This window comes from Macrotis lagotis, chromosome 3 (genome assembly GCF_037893015.1).
Source record: "Macrotis lagotis isolate mMagLag1 chromosome 3, bilby.v1.9.chrom.fasta, whole genome shotgun sequence".
NCBI lineage: Eukaryota > Metazoa > Chordata > Mammalia > Peramelemorphia > Peramelidae > Macrotis > Macrotis lagotis.
This window is the reverse complement of record NC_133660.1, coordinates 255,948,706-255,966,880: the sequence shown is the minus strand read 5'-3', so window position 1 is coordinate 255,966,880 and position 18,175 is coordinate 255,948,706. Positions and strand designations below refer to the sequence as shown.

Sequence of the window (18,175 nt, the reverse complement as noted above, 5' to 3'; positions counted from 1 at the left end):
TTACTTTAGCTAAAAGTCACAACCATATGTTCTGCTACCTTGGCTCCTATTTACAAACAGAGAAAGTGCTTCTGAGTAGGAGAGGAATAATCAGACTGAAAGGGCTTAGCTATTATAGAACCCCCCTGATATGCTAAATCCTCATGTCATTTAAGTAGGAGAACTGCCTAATAATGTCACTTATTACAAACTAGGGTTTGTAAACAAAGAACAGGCATTTTGCAAACTGTGGTGATAAAAACCTGGGCTGGCTAGCCATTTCTCAGCAACAGATCCCAGGATAATCAATCATAACATACTGCTAATGCCTTGATTGCAGCTAATGTTGGGAAAATATGTTTACCCTCATGTTAAAGTGAAGTTCACTGCGGAGATGATGTGGGCTTTTCATCCTATAGCTAACACAGTTTTGAAGATAAATGGTTTAGTGTTTGCCAGTCTGAGAAGTGTCCTAATTCATGTTAACTACAGGATCACAGCCTACTAAGTATTTCTAATGCACGCTGAACTTTGTTAGTGTCACTTGACATTGCCCTAAGTGGTATGTTGCTTTTATTTTTGCCAAGTAAACACATTATAAAGTTAATAACAATTTTGGAAAAACGTTTGATTTTTAAAAATTGGAATTCTTTTAAATATACCCACAATCATGAACATGGGGCCACTCAATCCTTCTGTGGTTGAAGTGTTAAGAGTCAGCAGGATAAGAAAGGTGGCTATCAGCTTGTGGATTCCATGTCATCTGGGGCTTCTCTCATGCAGATCTAGTATTCTGAGAGCCTGACTGTTGAGGTGAGCCAAAAGGAATATACTAAGAACGATTTTTTATAAAAAGTTGAAATTGTAATATTGCTGTGAATGTAAGCATTTTACCCAGATTCTAGCTCTGACAGTAATAAAGCAAAAATATTTCATGCCTTCTTAATTGTGTAAATCAACCATCACTGGATATGTTAGAGAAGCAGCCAGTGACTAGGTGGAATATTTTTCAGAGATCTTTTACAATCAGTTACTAAATTAAATTTTTGTGGTACCACCTGTAGTTGATGGTGAACCAATTTTTTGGTGATCTAAACTTTATCTTAAACAGAATTGAATTTTGATTCTACTAAACTATTTTGCAACTAAAACCATAATAGAAAGAGTTGAAGAAGGAATCTAGAAAATCAGTTATGAGGGAGTGTAAAATATTATTTTACTATCAGCAGAGTGAGTCAAAATGATGCTAGAGCATTGTACCTTGAAAATGTGTTTTAATCTAGATTAAAAATGTGCTTCGTAAACCTTTAAGAAAACTTACACCACCACTAGATATGGCATCCTTGAATTCTATCCTTCCATAGTGTCTGTGGAAAGTTCAAGAGTAGATAATGGCATAGGGTGTGATTCAACAGATGTGTGACATCTCTACACTCTGGCCTTGGCCTGCCTTTTCAGCTTTGATACACTTGTGTTGACATCATCTCCAAGCTATTCCAACTGGCCTCTTACTGCACCACTCTCTAGATACTCAATTTAGCTGCTCTGTGCCTGGGCACTGGCTTTCCCCTTGCCTAGAAGAGATTTCCTCCTCATCTCCTACTAAAATCTCTTGCTTCCAAACCTCAGCTCAGCTGTCCCCTTTTTCATGAGGCCTTTGCTGATCCAGAACTTCATCGATTCATCCAAAGGCTTTGTAATATGTCAGAGCATAGGTGGCCTTTGCAGTGTAAGAGGGAATATTAGTTACAAGGACTAAGGGAGCAGGGCAGTTAGGTGCTGCAGTGGATAGAGCACTGGCCCTGGAGTGAGGACCTGAGTTCAAATCCAGCCTCAGACATTTAATAATTACCTAGCTGTATAACTTTGGACAAGTCACTTAACCCCATTGCCTTAAATAAGTAAATAAAATTTTAGAAAAAAAGGACTGAGGGAAATCATTTAATTGACTTTGGTCAAGCACTAGTAATGTCTGCTCCCTTGGATGCATGTTGGAAATTCATGGATAGGCACATTGTGTATCCTTAATTCTTAATTAGTGTGTAGAAGACTATTAACCAGAAGTTTGCTCTTTAAAGTATCTTTAAAAAATTAAAACAAAAGTGGAAAAATAATTTATTTACCAAAATAATTGTATTCCCCTCCCCAATGTCAACAGTAAGTTTTCATGATCTTCTAGTCCAAACAGTATTTTTGTTGCTCTCAGCCCTAGAACAGTCTGATTTTTTTCAAAGTTCTTCACTTCGTCTTTCTCTATCATACAGCATTCCCAATATTTCAGTAGAAAGAATCTGGAGGGTTTAGAACAGAAGACTTTTGTTTTGATAAATAAAACCCAAGTAGAAGCTTCTGTCCAGAGAAACAAGGTGTGGCTTTGAGGAAAGCATACCATATTTGCTATATTGAGCACAAGTCCTATCTACCTTTAATTTCTTTCTGGAGGTGAGACACTTTACTGCCTTTTTTTGTGATACTCTGGCACTAAATAATCCAAATCCTATGTCAAGTACATAGTCAGGTACAGGAGGAAACCTAATAGAATCTAGTATGAAAAGCTAAAGTTGTGGGTTTTGTTCACTTGAAGAATGCATAAAACCAATAAAAAAATATAATTTCATTCTTCCAAATTCAACTTTAAGTTACATAAAATAATAAAGTACTTTTCAATGTGAGTTTGTTTTTCTAGGACATGGAAGTGGAAAGTTTAATGATTTTATGTAGAGATCAAGGATTAAAGCCCCATTCTGAGGAAAGAGCCTATCAGGATCCTGAATTCAGGGAGAATCTTGAAAGTGCTAGTTGTACTTGGATATAAAGTCATACTTCATCTTTGTTGAGATGAAGAACGTCAACTTCCCTGACCACCAACTGTGAACTATTTCTCAGAATAACAACCAAGCTGGTTCTGTCACTGCTATTTTACCACATAGCAATTTCTGCAGCAGCTAGCTTTGGATTTTTTTAAAGCAGGACGGACGTTTAAAGGCTTTAATGGTTAGGGAGGTATAGGGATGCTTGATTCATTAGATTTTTAAGTGTTTTTAATCCTGTGGCAAACACTGAAGTTGATCATTGTACTTGCTAATTTAAAACAGTAAGTGCTAGGATTAAAAATTACTTCTAAATCTTTGCTGATCCAAATGAAAATACCTTTGGTTTGTGTGATGGCTCTAGAGTTGAGTGAAAAAGGCCTATGTTGCTGGACTCAACCCCTGCCCCCTCATATTGTCCCCTAGCCTATAAAAATGATGTCTTAGAGTTCTGAAAGCTTGATGGCTTAGAGAAAATATAGAAGGAAGGAAACAGGGTATGTAATATGACAGAACTAAAGAAAAGCAGGTCTCCTAGGGACATCTATTTAATCACTAGGAACATCCCCTGAGGTACTTGGTCCCCCCCCCCCCATATTTATTTCACCTGTTGTTATGATTTTGTTTTTATTCATTCATTTATCTTTTAATTAATTAATTTGGAGACAGTCTCCCTGTCTCACCTAGCACCTTTTTTAACTGTTTCCCTGTTTAGAGGGGCTCACAATGTTGATTCTAAACTTAGTGTGGACACCAGATAGACTTATTCCCTATTGTAGCTCAGAACTCCCAAGCTCCAGAATTACAGGTGCATACTGGCCATCCACACCCTCTAAAAATAATTTACCAAAACTTGGCAAAGAAAAATCTCAAGTCTAAATGTGCCTAAATGAAGGCTTAAAAAAGGGCAATGCTAGCTGCCAGTCAGATTTACCATTGAAAACATGTCACATACCATCTGCACATGTGGCCATGTCCTGGTTACATCTCAATGCTATGAAAAGGAGCTGGTGGGAGATTGGAGATGTCTAATGGGAAAAACCAACCTTGTTGGGAGAACAAGTGATAGAAAGTACATCTGGGGTGGAAGGTAGACTCAGATGGACACATGATCAAGTAACTTGTATATTTGAAAGAAACTAAAGGAGGAGGGGAAAGCAGCATTGTCTTTGCCACTGACCTCAGAAGCTGCTTTAGGCACAAGAAATTGATTTAAATGTACTTGGCTATTTACCATCCTTTTTATTCCAAATTTCAGTTTAATTCAAACCATTTTGGGGAAAAAATAGTTTTAACTTAGATTCTAATTGATTGAGATATGTATGCCTATGAAAGGTAGCATGGAGAGGTTATAAAGCTTTTTAAAAAGGAAAACTGTTCCCTTCCTCATGGAACTTCTAGTTTAGTTGAGGCAAACCACTGGCCTTGGTCTCTAAGCAAGTGTTAGTCTCAATCATTAGAGGAAATTTCCCCCCATAGGGATGACATCACAAAGCAGGTCAAAAAGTACATGTGTTTAAGATAGTAGCAAAAACTGACTTTTTTTTTTTTAAGAAAAATAACGGAAGCAGCAGCCACAGACTAGGGGTTCTTGCTGAGGGTGAATTAATTACAGGTTGTTAGGACCTTATATTGATTGCTTCAGTTGAACAAGTGAAGCCCAACATAAGATTCACAGTAGAGGGGCCAGAAAGGGGAAGTCAACCCTTAGCAGCGGCTGGGCTAAGAGCTACAAGTAGAGAGACCAACAGATTAACTAAGCCACCAGGTCTAGCCCATCCAAGTGCCAAGAGGCTAGGGAGATGCCTCCTGCAGAGCCTATTGAAGACCCTCTGGTTATCAGGCAAAGGGGAGGACCAGCTAGGTACCATGAAGTGGACTGGGCAGGAGGAGCAAGGGCAGCCAGTGTGAGCGGTATACCACATAAAGCGGGAGAGAAACAAAACAACTCCAGAAAAACAGGGCCTGCATTTTAAATGCCAAGGCAGCATCAATTGGCTTCAGAGCAGAGATCTGAAAAGGAGCTTAATTCATTTTATCATCATAACATTTGGGATCATCTCAAATGATGTAGCTCCCAATGGGGCCTCTTGCCAGGATTCAGTCAATATTAACACTCCACAATCTTCAAGAGCTCAGACTCTCCTTCTCCAAAGTTATAGGACAAAGAGGGGAAAGGAGCCATTGTGAAATTATTTCAAGAGATTATTTGCAAAGATACTGAAAATTCTTGATAGAAAATTCTGTTTCTTTTTGGTTTTTAACTTTTTTTATACTCCCTAGTCCAGGTAGCTCTTATATTGTATTCCCTCTCCATAAATTTCCTTATTTATATAGCAGTTTGTAAGTAGTTATGAAAAAGATAACCCCTAGAATTTGAATATTGACTCATGGTGTTTGTGGTATTGTTAACTGCTGCTGAAAAAGTCAAAATTTTGACTTCGAAAGTAAGATTTTTTTAAAAAGTAGTTTGCAATTAAAATTTCTTTTAAAAAGTTTGTTTTCAGATCATTCCTTAAATATTCACTCCATTTAACTCCTTTACTTGCTACATCATCTTAGAGGAGAAGAAATGATTATGCTATATTTACATTTGCCTAATGGTTCTATAAATCCAATTGAAATCTGGAATTGCTGTTGATTCCATGAAAGTTGGTAAAAAAAAGAGTTGCATCATTTACAGTTTGTACTAAAAAAAGACAGGTTTTGGCTCTTAAGAACAACATAAAATTCTAGGAATAATTTTGCATATAATGCCTTTTTCATAACAGATAGGCAGTATATATGTTTCAATAAGCTCTGCTGTTAACTTAGAAAAAAAATACTTAAAACTGTCCCAACATTTAACATCATTCCATGAAAATTGCTCTCCTGTATTATTGGTTCTGGTATATACAACTTGTGGGTAGTAAAAGAGTTAATTAAAATAACATCACTTTTTACATTATGTTGCAAGACTTTTTAAGTTCAGGTCTAAAATAGAACTATCCTACTCTTAGGTCAGAACTTTTTCCTTAATTAGATGTTCTTTGCTTAATCAAATAAATAAGTTTGATTACAGCTTAGTAAGTGTGTTATTTGATATTGTGAACTCTTTCATCAGATTTCAGTTGAATCCACAAAGGTAACACCTGTGGGTTTCTTCACAAAAGCTCCTTTTGTTAAATGGACACCCGCAGGCCATGAGGCAATTACATTTGTTGCTTGGACCGAAGTAGGAGGCACTTAAATAGACCTTAGTAAGTATAGCTGAGAACCAGAGACTTTCTTCTTTTGTCCAGCTCTGAGATTAGGTTTTATCATAGCTCAGGAAGGAAGCCTCAAACCTGAAAAGAAAAAATAGGAATGATTTAGGGTTCTTTTAACGTTCTAAAACTTTGATATCCCTGACGGTGATTGGAATACCTGAGACCTTCAGAAAGTTCACATTTGAACCACTCCAAAAAAAGATTCTACTTGGCACTCATTGAAAACATATATTCATACTCTTTCTTGAATGTTGGCAGGGCAGGTTCACAAGAGAAAAGTTTGAAAGGTGAGCTCATCTAAATCTTAAGTTTTTTATTCTTTAGGAGAAAATAAAAAAATAAAAATAAAACTATAGAATTGGATAAAAAAATTTGATAAGCATTTCAGTACAAAGTGCTGAAGAAAATACAAAGATGTCTTGGTTTTTAAAACACTGATTAAACTGTTAGATAAGAGTTTATCATGTTGGTAGATCTTCCAAAAGACCAAACTTTGTCCAAGCCTTCACATATTAATCTGCCATGGTTAGAGCAGATGACCCCTGAGCCCCTTCTGTCTGTAACACTGGATGATGAAGCCTCCGTTAAGAGCCAGGGTGACTTGCTGGCAGGCTGGGGCCATGGAAAGCATGATGACCTACTGGCTGTCGGGCCCTAAGCTGGCACCACAACTGGGAGAGGTTTAAGTGCTGTCCTGGTCCTAATCTTACCCATGAGGAGACTGAGGCAAACAAAGGTCAAACCCAAGGCCACCCAGCTCATGTCTGAACCTGGATCAACCAATGACTTCACTGCTTCAGGAAGCGCCCCTTGGTTACCTGTGACCCCTTAGAACTCCACTTTCTTTATTTACAAGAGGCTCAGACCCTTTCAAGCCCTAAATCTCTGATCCTATTCAGACTCTTAATTGAAAAGGTCATATAAAGTATTTCTCTGAGCAAATGCAACTTTTCTTTACCCTCTTTTCATGATGATCTATTTTATGTATTATTTCTACAAAATGCCAGCATATGTAGCAACATGAATTTGGTTCTTTTTAAATCATAAAAGAGTTTTAATCTGGATGGAGCTTATCTGCTACCTATGGACCAAGAGCAAATGTGGCACTTTGTTTTTCAAATGGCTACAGGTCTTTGCAAATGGGGAAAACCATGTTCCACCTCTCCCTTTCTTGCTTTACTCTCCACATTAAGGATCTCTTATTTCAGGTGAGGTCTTATTTAGGTTTTAGTTACTAAAAAGACCTAGTGTTCTATACCAGAAATTCAGGGCCTATCCATCTTCTTTTATATAGTAATGGCATTATTACATCATATGTTCATTTAAATAGTCTATTAACTGGAATCAGTTACTATTTTTTATTCTTCAATTTTATTGTAATTGTTGTAGAATGGTTAGAGTTTGGACAGAACAGTGCCAGAAAATAACTTATTATTAAGCAGCAAGGTTCCCTTTCTCCAACTTTCTGTCCCAGGCATCTTGTTCCACCCTCCACTCCAGCCTGCTCCTTTATATGTGAAATTCTATGCTTTGGCTTAAGACCATTTCCCCATTAATGTAAACATCTCAGAGATAGCTAATAGGATTGATTGTTTACAACTTATCAGTAAAAGAGTTAAACATTGTTTGTCCTGAAGAATGCTGCAAGAAATTCTAGGAATATTATTAATGATGGAATTTTTTAGTTTAGATATTTTTTCTGGGCTATTAAATAATGAAAATGTAATCTAGATTCATTTATACACTGATGTATATCCATACATATAGCAGATATCTTCAGAGCATTAGCCTTAGGCATTAGTGATTGTTTATGATCACCTTCAACCAACAATACTTACTGAATGCCTGCTCTATGGGCCTTACTTCATAGTGGTCAAACAGAAACATTACCCCAATTCAAAGAATTACTAGCAGCCAAGGACTCTAGGATAGTTATTGTAACTCTCTTCTGCATCCTGGTTAACTGAGTTTAATTACGTATTGAGCTTCTGTTGTTTCGGCTTTATATGGGAGGAAATAATTGAGGTTTAAGAAACAATTCCTGCCCTCAAGGAATATCAAACGGTTAAAAAACAATTCTGTACAGTGGGAAATGAGTGGCTTTTAACATTAATGCAAAATTGGGTCTTTTTGCTTTTATTAGTATCAGTAACTTCAAAAATTTTTTTAAATCTGTCACTAGTTTCTAAAATATAAAAATATGCACAAGGAATATTGGTAGAAATCAAATAACTAAAAATTTTCACCTTTTGGAGATGCTTCATCTTTAAAAATTTGTTTTCATTCCAGATGTTTTCCACAAATTAACTTTGTCTGACCTGAATAGCTACTTAAGGTGTTGGTTTTTCTGCTTCAGTAGTTAACAGTCTTATGTTGCCCATGTATGTATGAACCTCCTCCTCGTATAAAAAGTTCTAATAATAAAACTGAAAGGCCATGTTATGATCTTGTTACTTCTGTAGTTATTTGATCTTTCCTAGGAAATCTATTTGTTTTTTTCTATGATTACATACACATAGCTGTTGAATGGAAAAAATTCAACATGTTTGCTACAATTTTTATGTGTAGGTGATTATTGTATATGAAGGGGGGGGAACATTAAAATTTTTCATATTGAACTTTGATCTAAGTTGGGGCAGCTAAGTGGCATGGTGGATAGAATGATAGGCCTGGCCTCAGGAAGACCCAACTTCAAACTTGGCTTCAGATAATTAATAGGTATGTGACCCTAAGCAAGTCACTTATTCCTGTTTGCCTCAGTTTCCTATTCTGTAAAGAGTTGGAGAAGGAAATGGCAAACTTCGCCACTATCTGCCAAGAAAATCCCAAATGGAGTCACAAAGAGTTGGAGATGAATGAAACAACTGAACATATTTTGTATATTTTAGAATTTGGCTTTTTTTCTTAGCATATAGGTATAAACAATCTCTTCTCCCTCAGACAGTCCAGTGTCAATGTAATGTCATAAGAAGCTGATTAATATTTCATCACCAAACACCACCATAAATCATAAAACTTCATTGCTTGTATTCCCAGGAATTACCTGTCCCCTTGAAATACTGAAGAACCAATTGCCAACATGAGGGGCATACTTCTTTACCTTATTCATAAGTAAAAGACTAAATCAAAGTACTAATTCTCCTGAGCAATCCTTGTTTCTTTTTAATGAAACAAAATTCCTCCCTAAGAAAATTAAATTTCATCCAACCAGTTCGTTTCTTTCCTAAAGGCTGTAGTCAAATACATACAGTAACTTGCAAGTCAGTTGTATGCAGTGTTTCCCTTTTATAAAAGCTTGATTAACAGTTATTCATGTTGAAGTGTTTCATTTTTGCAGAACAGACATTTTTAGAAATCACTACATATTCTATGTGCTCAATTATTTTCTCTGCTGATTTGTTCACTGGCTGACTTTCTTTTCTTTTGTCATTGATTTCTATGAGAAAGGCCTACAGTGTATAACAGTCAATGCAAAGGACATATAGGAAATAAAAGGTTTTTGTTGTGTAATGTAAGGCCACCATAATTAATTTTGCAAATTTTCTGTATTAAAACCATTTGTGATGGTCATTATTGCAATATATTGTGTTGTAGATCCTTTCTGAACACAGAAGGAACTGTGATCTTAATTAGAACTTTGACAAGCCCAGTCTTATAAAATGATGAGATTAATGGTAATTGATGTCACAATCAATTACCATTTGGTTCATCATGGGCCTCCTAATAGGTCTATCCTTGGTCCTGGCCCCAGGATGTTGATGAGGATGTGGCTGCCCTGTTCATGCTGTTACTTCGATAGGAGGGCACATTTTCAGTCAACATTTTAATGACCTCTTTTGAAATCTATTAAATTAATGACCCTGTCACATTGCTGAAACCTTTTATAACTTCATTTCAGTGTTTGGTGTAACAAACTAATGTTTTGGAGATATATGACAAAAAATAGATAAAGATTTATTTTTAACTGAAGTCTCCCCCCCAACCCATCTTATTTTATCAAAAACTAATTTTATCTTGTAAATAAGGAGATTGATCCCTTAAGCTAATAAACTGTATGCTTTTTAACCAAAATTTGTTTTAGGATGATTTGTACCAACAGAAATGCTATTTCTATTTACTTTTTAATATAATGATTTTGTTGGGGGGGTGCCTTGTTTTCCACTCTAGGTACCAAGAGGTCATGTTTGGCTGGAGGGTGATAATCTTCAGAATTCTACAGATTCTAGGTACTATGGACCTATTCCATATGGACTAATCAGAGGACGTATTTGCTTAAAGGTATAATTTACTTTTTAAAACACTGATTACCTTTTTGAGCTTATAAGAAAAAGAAAACACACTGGAGTGGTTAATTTTTAAGCATTTTTTTTATTAAAGCTACTTAACATTGTAAGTAGTATCATGACATTGTAGGAAACACGTAAACTCATTGGCCTTAAGAGTTGAGCGGACGTCACTGTGGCTCATCCTAGGACAGCTAATGTGCAAACAATTCGATTCCTCCCTGCACCCCTGTAATTAAGCATAAGAATTTTTATATAGTTGAACAAAAGTCACCTTAGTGTGTAGTATGGTGAATGAGAAATAGAATCTACCACCTTGAAGCAAGCTTCAATTTAAATCACAAAAGGACAGCATTTTAGCAAATTGCTTTTCCCTCCAGAGTATCAATATTCAGGAAATAATGGAAGTCAGGAAATGTTCTGATGTTGTATATGTGCTATTTGCTTCTTTAGATAAGCAAATTTTGATTCAGGTATGGCCCTGGCTGACTAAGCATAAAAAGCCTAAAAAAAGGAAGAACACCATAAGCATAGCTCTCCTAAGAGTTCTAGTCATTATTGAATACAGAAAGAAAAAAGCCATTATCCTTATTTATATCTTTTCTCCCCTTTCTGTAATGGGCAATATGTATGAAAAAGATAGATATGATTACTAGAGGCAGGGTTGAGTCCAAAAATATCTCTTAAATGACTGAATAGTTGAGGATTAGTCACAAGAAAAAGGATATAGCTGTCTAAAGATCTAGATTACTTTAAGCTAACAATTTTCTGTTATATCTCAAGATAAAAGATATATAAAGGTAGCATAAGAGACGCTAAACACCGGGTTGTTGTGTTTTTTTTTTTAGATTTTTCAAGGCAGTGGGGTAAAGTGGCTTGCCCAAGGCCACACAGCTAGGTAATTATTAAGTGTCTGAGGTCAGATTTGAACCCAGGTACTCCTGACTCCAAGGCCAGTGCTCTATCCACTGCGCCATCTAGCCACCCCTAAACATAGGTTTTGAACTGGAATTTTTTCCTTGGGTATTTTTCAAAAATAGTTATGGTAGGGGTGGCTAAGTGGATAAAGCACCAACCCTGCAGTCAGGAGTACCTGGGTTCAAATCCCGTCTCAGACACTTAATAATTCCCTAGCTTGTGTGGCCTTGGGCAAGCCACTTAACCCTGTTTGCCTTACAAAAAAAAAAAACCCAAAAAATAGTTATGGTAAAATGGACCTAGGAAATAAAAAAATGGGCTATTTTCCTTAAAGATTACCAATATAATATTTTTTGATGGAAAAAAAATGAGGCAGGGGCAGCTAGGTGGTGCAGTGGATAGAGCAACAGCCCTGGAGTCAGGAGGACCTGAGTTCAAATCCACCCTTAGACACTTAATTACCTAGCTGTGTGACCTTGGGCAAGTCACTTAACCCCATTGCCTTGCAAAAACCACAAAAAAAAAGGAGGCACAGATTTAGTTGTAGGGCATAAGAAAAAAGAACGAATGAAAAAATATATTTCTTTAACTTCACAGAAAAGTATAATATCGATTAACTGTTTTTAATTGCAATTCATTTTTACAGATTTGGCCTCTGAATGATTTTGGATTTCTACGTGACAGCCCCAATGGTCACAGATTTTCTGATGAGTAGTCAGCATTTAGCCAACCAAATCACTTCATTATCATATCGTGTTCCTCAAGAAACATTTTTACTAAGTCACTGAAACCATGTATTTATAAATAAAATATTTGATATTGAATTTTATTTTCAAATAGGAGCGAAACAGAAGAGTCTAATAATCTATTACTCAAGTTTTACACACACAGCACACATACTCTCCTCTCCCTTCCTTCTTCCATTCCCCCACCCCCAAAGTAAAAATTTGTAGATTTAAAAGAAAAGATTAAATCCATTCTGGTATTTTCTGTGACCTAGAAAGCCTGGTGTTTGGATCACTGACTTAGTTCTTTTACTTTTCAGCTGGACTTTATGTGTTCTGTAGACCCAGCCAAAGAAATTCTATTCTTCCTTCTCAATTATGCTTTGGTTTGGCTACACTAACCATGAGGGTGGTGACCATTTATTTTTAATTACAGGTCAAATCTGGCTACAACAGAAACTTCCCATAATAAAGGTTGCCAAGTCCCAGGTTTGGCCCACTTACTCAACAAAAAGAACAAAAGAATTTCAGCAATCCTTTGGGATTCTCCAAAATGAGATTTGACCTGTGTTACACACAGAACACTAAATATACAGAAATATAAAACTGTTTAATGGTTACAGTGACATCTATGAAATTTACAATTATAAAGTAAGAAATAGGACAAGAAAATAAATATTGGTTTCAAGATACCAATAACATTGTATTATTCCAAATTAACAAAAACAGCAAAGCTATGTTTTTATAATTTAAAAAATCCCATTTAAAATGATTTATTGAAACCATAAATACCCATTACCTAAATTGCATGATTGGACTGGTTCTCTGTACTACACCGTTATGAAGCCTGACTACAGATGATCGTTCCCCCTCACATCTCCCCCAAAGAGGTGCTTAATTTTGGATAACTAACATGAATTGCTTACACTGCAGCTTATGCCCATTTCTTTGTTTCAGCATGGAAGGGGTGGACCTCATATTTATAGATCTGTAGGTTTAAAAATTCTTTCATGTACTTTATTTCATTTGATCTTAAAAAAAAACAACCACATCACTATTGTAGGTAACGTAGATGGATACTGTTCATGTGGGCAAAGGAAGGACATAAGCATCCGCATTAGAAAGATTAACCAAGAGCCAAGCACTGAGTCCATGTGAAGGCCTTTACCAATAAGGACTTGGTCTCAAGAGACTCTAAATGTTGACCACAGATCTTGTCAAAATGACATAAAGTCTTATGGTCTGAATCTAGGGTCCTGTTTACCAAATGATGCTGCTTCTTTAATCAGATATTCAAAATTGGAGAGAGCTGAGGTCAAATTGTATTTACAAAATGTTTATATGCAAAGAATATAGAGTTTCCCCTGGTAGGATGTCTGGTTCCACTTCATTAATCCCTCTAATTGCCCTGTGAGTTATGTGGGGAGCGAAGTTCTAGAGCAGTGGCACAGATGGATTCCCAGAGCAAAGCCCCAACTTCAAGACACCCCCTGGTACCCACTGCTTCCATTTATTTCTGGGCTCTAGGAAGAAAACCTTTTCCACTCATGGAGAAGAGAGAACAAAACAAGGCACCAAAATTCTAACTATGGGAATTCACCAAGTAGCTAAATTCATGTTTTGTTAAACAGGGGGTGGGCTCTGCTTGCCAATTTTACATTTTCTTGGCAAACTCTGAAAACAGTATTTGAGTTGACGTTTCAGCAGCATTTCCAATGGACAAAAGGACTCCCACTTCTTTTCTCAGCTCTACTTGAAATCGATGTTTTCTCCAACGGACAAAGCCTCTGCCTCCCCAACGTGACTGAACATAAGAGTTTTACAGTTCCGTGTACTGAACAATCTCAGCTGTGCTGAACAATTTCTATAATTAGTGAACATGTATCACAACAGATCAGGTTAACTTCTTCAGCTTCATCCTTGGAAACACAGTATTTTCCACCACATCGGCAACTAAGAGTAAAACACTGATCATCTATAAAAAAGCCAAAATAAAAAAGAGCTGTTTTAAATGCTTACATAGCCTTTTAAAATAACACTAGTGTTGTCTGCCACCATACACTGGTTAGTTATATTAGGAGATGAAAGAAACCCAGAAAAGATAAATTTAAATAAACATTAACTGAAAAAAAAGTGGACCAGAATTCAGGCAAAAAGGTGAGAATGAATACTCCTGGAACCTGGGAATCATTTTTTGTAAGCATCCTAGTCTGTCTCCTACCTCAATGTCTGGCATGATGTAAACAAGGCAAACACACTCCCTGTTTTAAGGGCCTAGCACCCTGGACATTGGGGCAAATCAAGCAATCTGGATGAGGGCAGTCCCTTCCAGGAAAGGCAGTATAAGACTCCAGTACAAACAGAAGGCTGGAATATGCAAATGTATAACTTACAAAACAAAGGGTTCTGGCTACCTATCTCTAATCTATGAAAGGAAGTTCTGGCATTAAAAAACATGGTGGAGCAACATAAACATCCATAGTTGCTGGTTTTAAAGGAATATCTGCAGAACTGAAAGGTAAAAGTTATCAAAGTTCCAACAGATTATGAAACATAATTGCCAGGAACAAATAGATTGACACAAAATATATTTTAAAAAATAACAAAAAACCTGAGCATGAATAAAATAAAAATAACAAACCCTAGTTAAAAAAAAAGGAAATGTTTGAAAAGTTAAAATTGCTTCCGTTTACTGTATTATGCAGACAGTGGAAATAATTGCAACTACCCCAGCAAGGGGGGGGGGGGTAATGCAACTGACATTTAATTAGAAGAAAAAAATAATATATGAAATAGAAACCAAGAAATACAATTGTACGTTGAATTTCAAAAAAGCCACCACTACAAGAGTTTAATTAGAAATAAAACACTCAAGTATTGAAAAATAAGCTAGGATATTTTTGAAATCAAATTAATATAATCAATTGGATGCCAGTTTCCATTTTGACAATCACCAGGGCCTTAAAAGAATTTAATGAAAGGGGAAAAAAGAATGCTGTCCAACCTTTATTCCATAACATGTCTTCAAAGTGGATCTGGGCATCCACTGGTCCCACAGTTCTGAGTGCATCTTCTGCAAAACAAGAATCAGCTGTGATGATTCAAGAATGATACAAAGCAACCTGACACCAGAATTCTAATCAGGACCCTATTTCCATGGATAAGCTTAAAGCTCTAGTTTTCTGTTGAAAGACAAGCCTAATTCCCCCATGAAATGAGCTAAAATAAACTCATACATCAGAAGAGTCCAGAAGAGGGTCACAGATAGTCTGTAAAATCTGTGACATCCTCTTGGGGCCTTGTCTCCCTCTGTCCTACCCCTCCAGGAACCCCATAATCATACAGTGTTCCATTTATGCTTCTCCCGACAGAATGGAAGCTCCTTGTGGGCAGTGGTAGCCAGTCTTCGTTAGTGCTTGATAACTATCTGTTGGCTGACCAACTGATGCCTCATTTTATGTGAATGCATGTTGAGTAATGTTTGTAGAATCAAGTCTGAAATAACAGCTAAGAAGAGTACATCCAAGACTAGTGGGAGGAAAATGCTGAAAATTCAGATTCCCAAAGAACTGAGTCATGGATCAGCAGACTCTCAGCACTGACCCTGTCCTGTCTCCTGTCCCTTGGTGTCCCACCGAGGCCAGGCCTGATGGAAGGAGCTCCAGTAGAGCAGAGGAGAGGCACTTTGTTTTAAAAGGCACATTGTTTTCAGCATGCTGGTAAAGCAACGGTAAAAAGAAAGTACAATCCCTCCACGACTTCTTCAGCTGTGCCTCCGGTCTACCTCTTGTTCAGCAGCTGAGAATGCCTGCCTTTGTTCCATTTTGTGAGTGCTTGCAATTTAATTATATTTAATAACTGCCTGTTCAAAATGTATTGGTGAATTACACAATTTTATAGTAGATGAAAAGATTATACAATATTTTGAACTCACTATGGCTTCTCATTAAGGTATGTCAAATATTCTATCATTCTAGAACCCTGCCCAGTGGCTTCCCCATTTCAATAGGGCTTAACTGCTGTTCCAAGTGTCCTTTTACCCTTGTATTCTCACCAAGGCTTTTGTGATGCACATAAAAATTTTTTAAACAGTTTTAAAACAAAATATTAACAATTTAATTTCCACATTCAACAGAATACATGATTTGATACTCTTCAGCTTGACAGTTCTAATTAAAACAGCAAACAAATCTGAACTATTTCAAACATCAAATTGTAAAATATCTGAAACTCACTAAAGGAGGCTGGGAGATGGGGGTAGGGAGAGTTAAAGATTTACTCATCCACCTTTGTGTCTGGGGTACCAGTATACAGTACTGGGGGCAGTTTGATATCAGGTAGAAAAGGAACACTTTACTTGAATTTAATGGCAGAAAAATACAATTAGCATTTAACATTCATATTCTTTTCAAAATGCAATTTATTAATTAACAATTTGTTTATATTCCTGGCCATCTTCTATAACATTAAAGCATTCTTCTAATTTTACCCCAAAATTCACACTATAAACCCCCAGGGAATAATGTACAACTGAAGCAGTTTTGATGATTTCAATTAAAGCAAAACAGACAAGTTAGAGCTAATGAGAAGATCAATAAAAACCTTACTAGGTTAACCTAGTTTTGAACACCTGTAATTTATTAATCACACATCTTTATGAGACAATTAACCCATTCATATCCCTATTCTGATAGTCTGTATTTTTTAAAAATACCCACTAACTCCAGAGGGAAGCTACTATTACTCAGTTGTACAACACTGTATTCTTGCTATAATTTTTTTTACCTACTCAAAAAAGTGATTTAACACTTATTATTTTCCTCTCTTTTAATTTTTAACTCATGACAAAATTTTTTAAAACAAATTCTAGTTTTTAACTAAAACATAAGTGGAGGCTTCTATAATAATAATTGAATAAGCTAATAAAAATAGGTCATCGTTCTTTTCCATGATCTGTGACTACATCTCAATGTTATGAAGCACATGCATAATTTGTTTATATCTGAACATTTAACATCTGTGGCCACAAGACTTGATCATGTGTCAGCTGGGGAATGCTGGTTCAGAAAGCTCACTCAGACTAACAGTTTCATCTTTAAATAACGTGAAAGAAGAAATGCTGGGAGAGGGAACTGTGGTTATTTCAGGAAAAGATGGGATCCCTAGAGGATGGCATTAAATGGGTGAAGTGGGAACACAGAAACAGAAGATGAGGCTAATGAGACAACAGAAGATCATCTGTTGGAATAGGAGTGCCAGCAACTTCCCCCAATAAACACATCAATAGGTTTTTCCATAGTGATCAACCAGGTCCATTATTGGAGTTGTAATTAGAAGACCTGATTATCATCCCACCATGGCCCCTCAACTCCCCTCACCCCACACTCATCCAACAACTTACACTAAACCGGTAATTAACTTTGATAACCATCTAGTAATCAGGTGTGGCATTTGTGAAACAGAAGATGCTGACTGTCTACTGAAACATTTAATAATAAACCATACTGAAGGTGGAACATTAAAGTTATATAATTTTCAGTTTCAAACAGAAAGGAAAATGCTAATGCATCTCAAAGCTCTCCATTAAATTATCTTTCAAATATGATTTTTTTTAAAAAAAAAACAATCACTGTTCTGGCTATGATTTATATAAATTTTCATTCTGAAATCTTAACTGATAAATATAAGATGACAAAATCAACTAGTTAGAAGGAACTTGATTCTTTTAACATGGGGTAATATTTTTGCTCACTCAAATTCAAAACACATACTGCGGACTGAAGTTAGCTGGAGATTTAGCAAATGAAACCCCCCAAATTGCTTACATTTTGATAGCTCTGTGTTATAGCTTAAGAAAGAATCCTAAAGAAGATAATGATAAAAATCAAATAATTTATGTGGTTACTTGAAAAAGAATCTTTCAGTCTTTACAAGTACAGGCCCTCCTGACCTTGTGTTCTTTGGATTTGTCTGACAACAAGAGGTGAAAGAATTCAGTGGCTCCATTGTCTCAATAGTGGGATCTAAGAAAACACTGGCAGGGCTCATCAGAGAGGTTTATGAGCCTGCAATTCAAAGAGATTAAAAGGAAAAATCTACAGAGATTCTTTCAGGCTGAAGAATAACATTAAATAACTATTAGCAGCTTGCTTCAGTAAAGCTTACTAGAGCCCTCGCTGGGTCATTCACAACTTTTTGAAAGAGGAAGGGTT

The 18,175-nt window shown here is 36.3% G+C and overlaps 2 protein-coding genes across 8 annotated transcripts in view; one reads left to right on the top strand and one right to left on the bottom strand.

Moving 5' to 3' along the window:
* IMMP1L (inner mitochondrial membrane peptidase subunit 1) overlaps nt 1–12,062 on the top strand; it is a 114,348-nt gene extending 102,286 nt beyond the window's left edge. For all 5 annotated transcript variants that reach the window (XM_074230427.1, XM_074230424.1, XM_074230425.1 and 2 more), the window contains 2 exons: nt 10,205–10,315; nt 11,885–12,062. In XM_074230427.1, coding sequence (XP_074086528.1) covers nt 10,205–10,315; nt 11,885–11,953 — 180 coding nt within the window. In that variant the 3' untranslated portion in view covers nt 11,954–12,062. The remainder of the gene's footprint in view (nt 1–10,204; nt 10,316–11,884) is intronic.
* DNAJC24 (DnaJ heat shock protein family (Hsp40) member C24) overlaps nt 10,380–18,175 on the bottom strand; it is a 58,220-nt gene continuing 50,424 nt past the window's right edge. For all 3 annotated transcript variants that reach the window (XM_074230430.1, XM_074230428.1, XM_074230429.1), the window contains 2 exons: nt 14,968–15,036; nt 10,380–13,938 (listed from right to left, as the gene is read on the bottom strand). In XM_074230430.1, the coding sequence (XP_074086531.1) occupies nt 13,808–13,938; nt 14,968–15,036 (200 nt within the window). In that variant the 3' untranslated portion in view covers nt 10,380–13,807. The remainder of the gene's footprint in view (nt 13,939–14,967; nt 15,037–18,175) is intronic.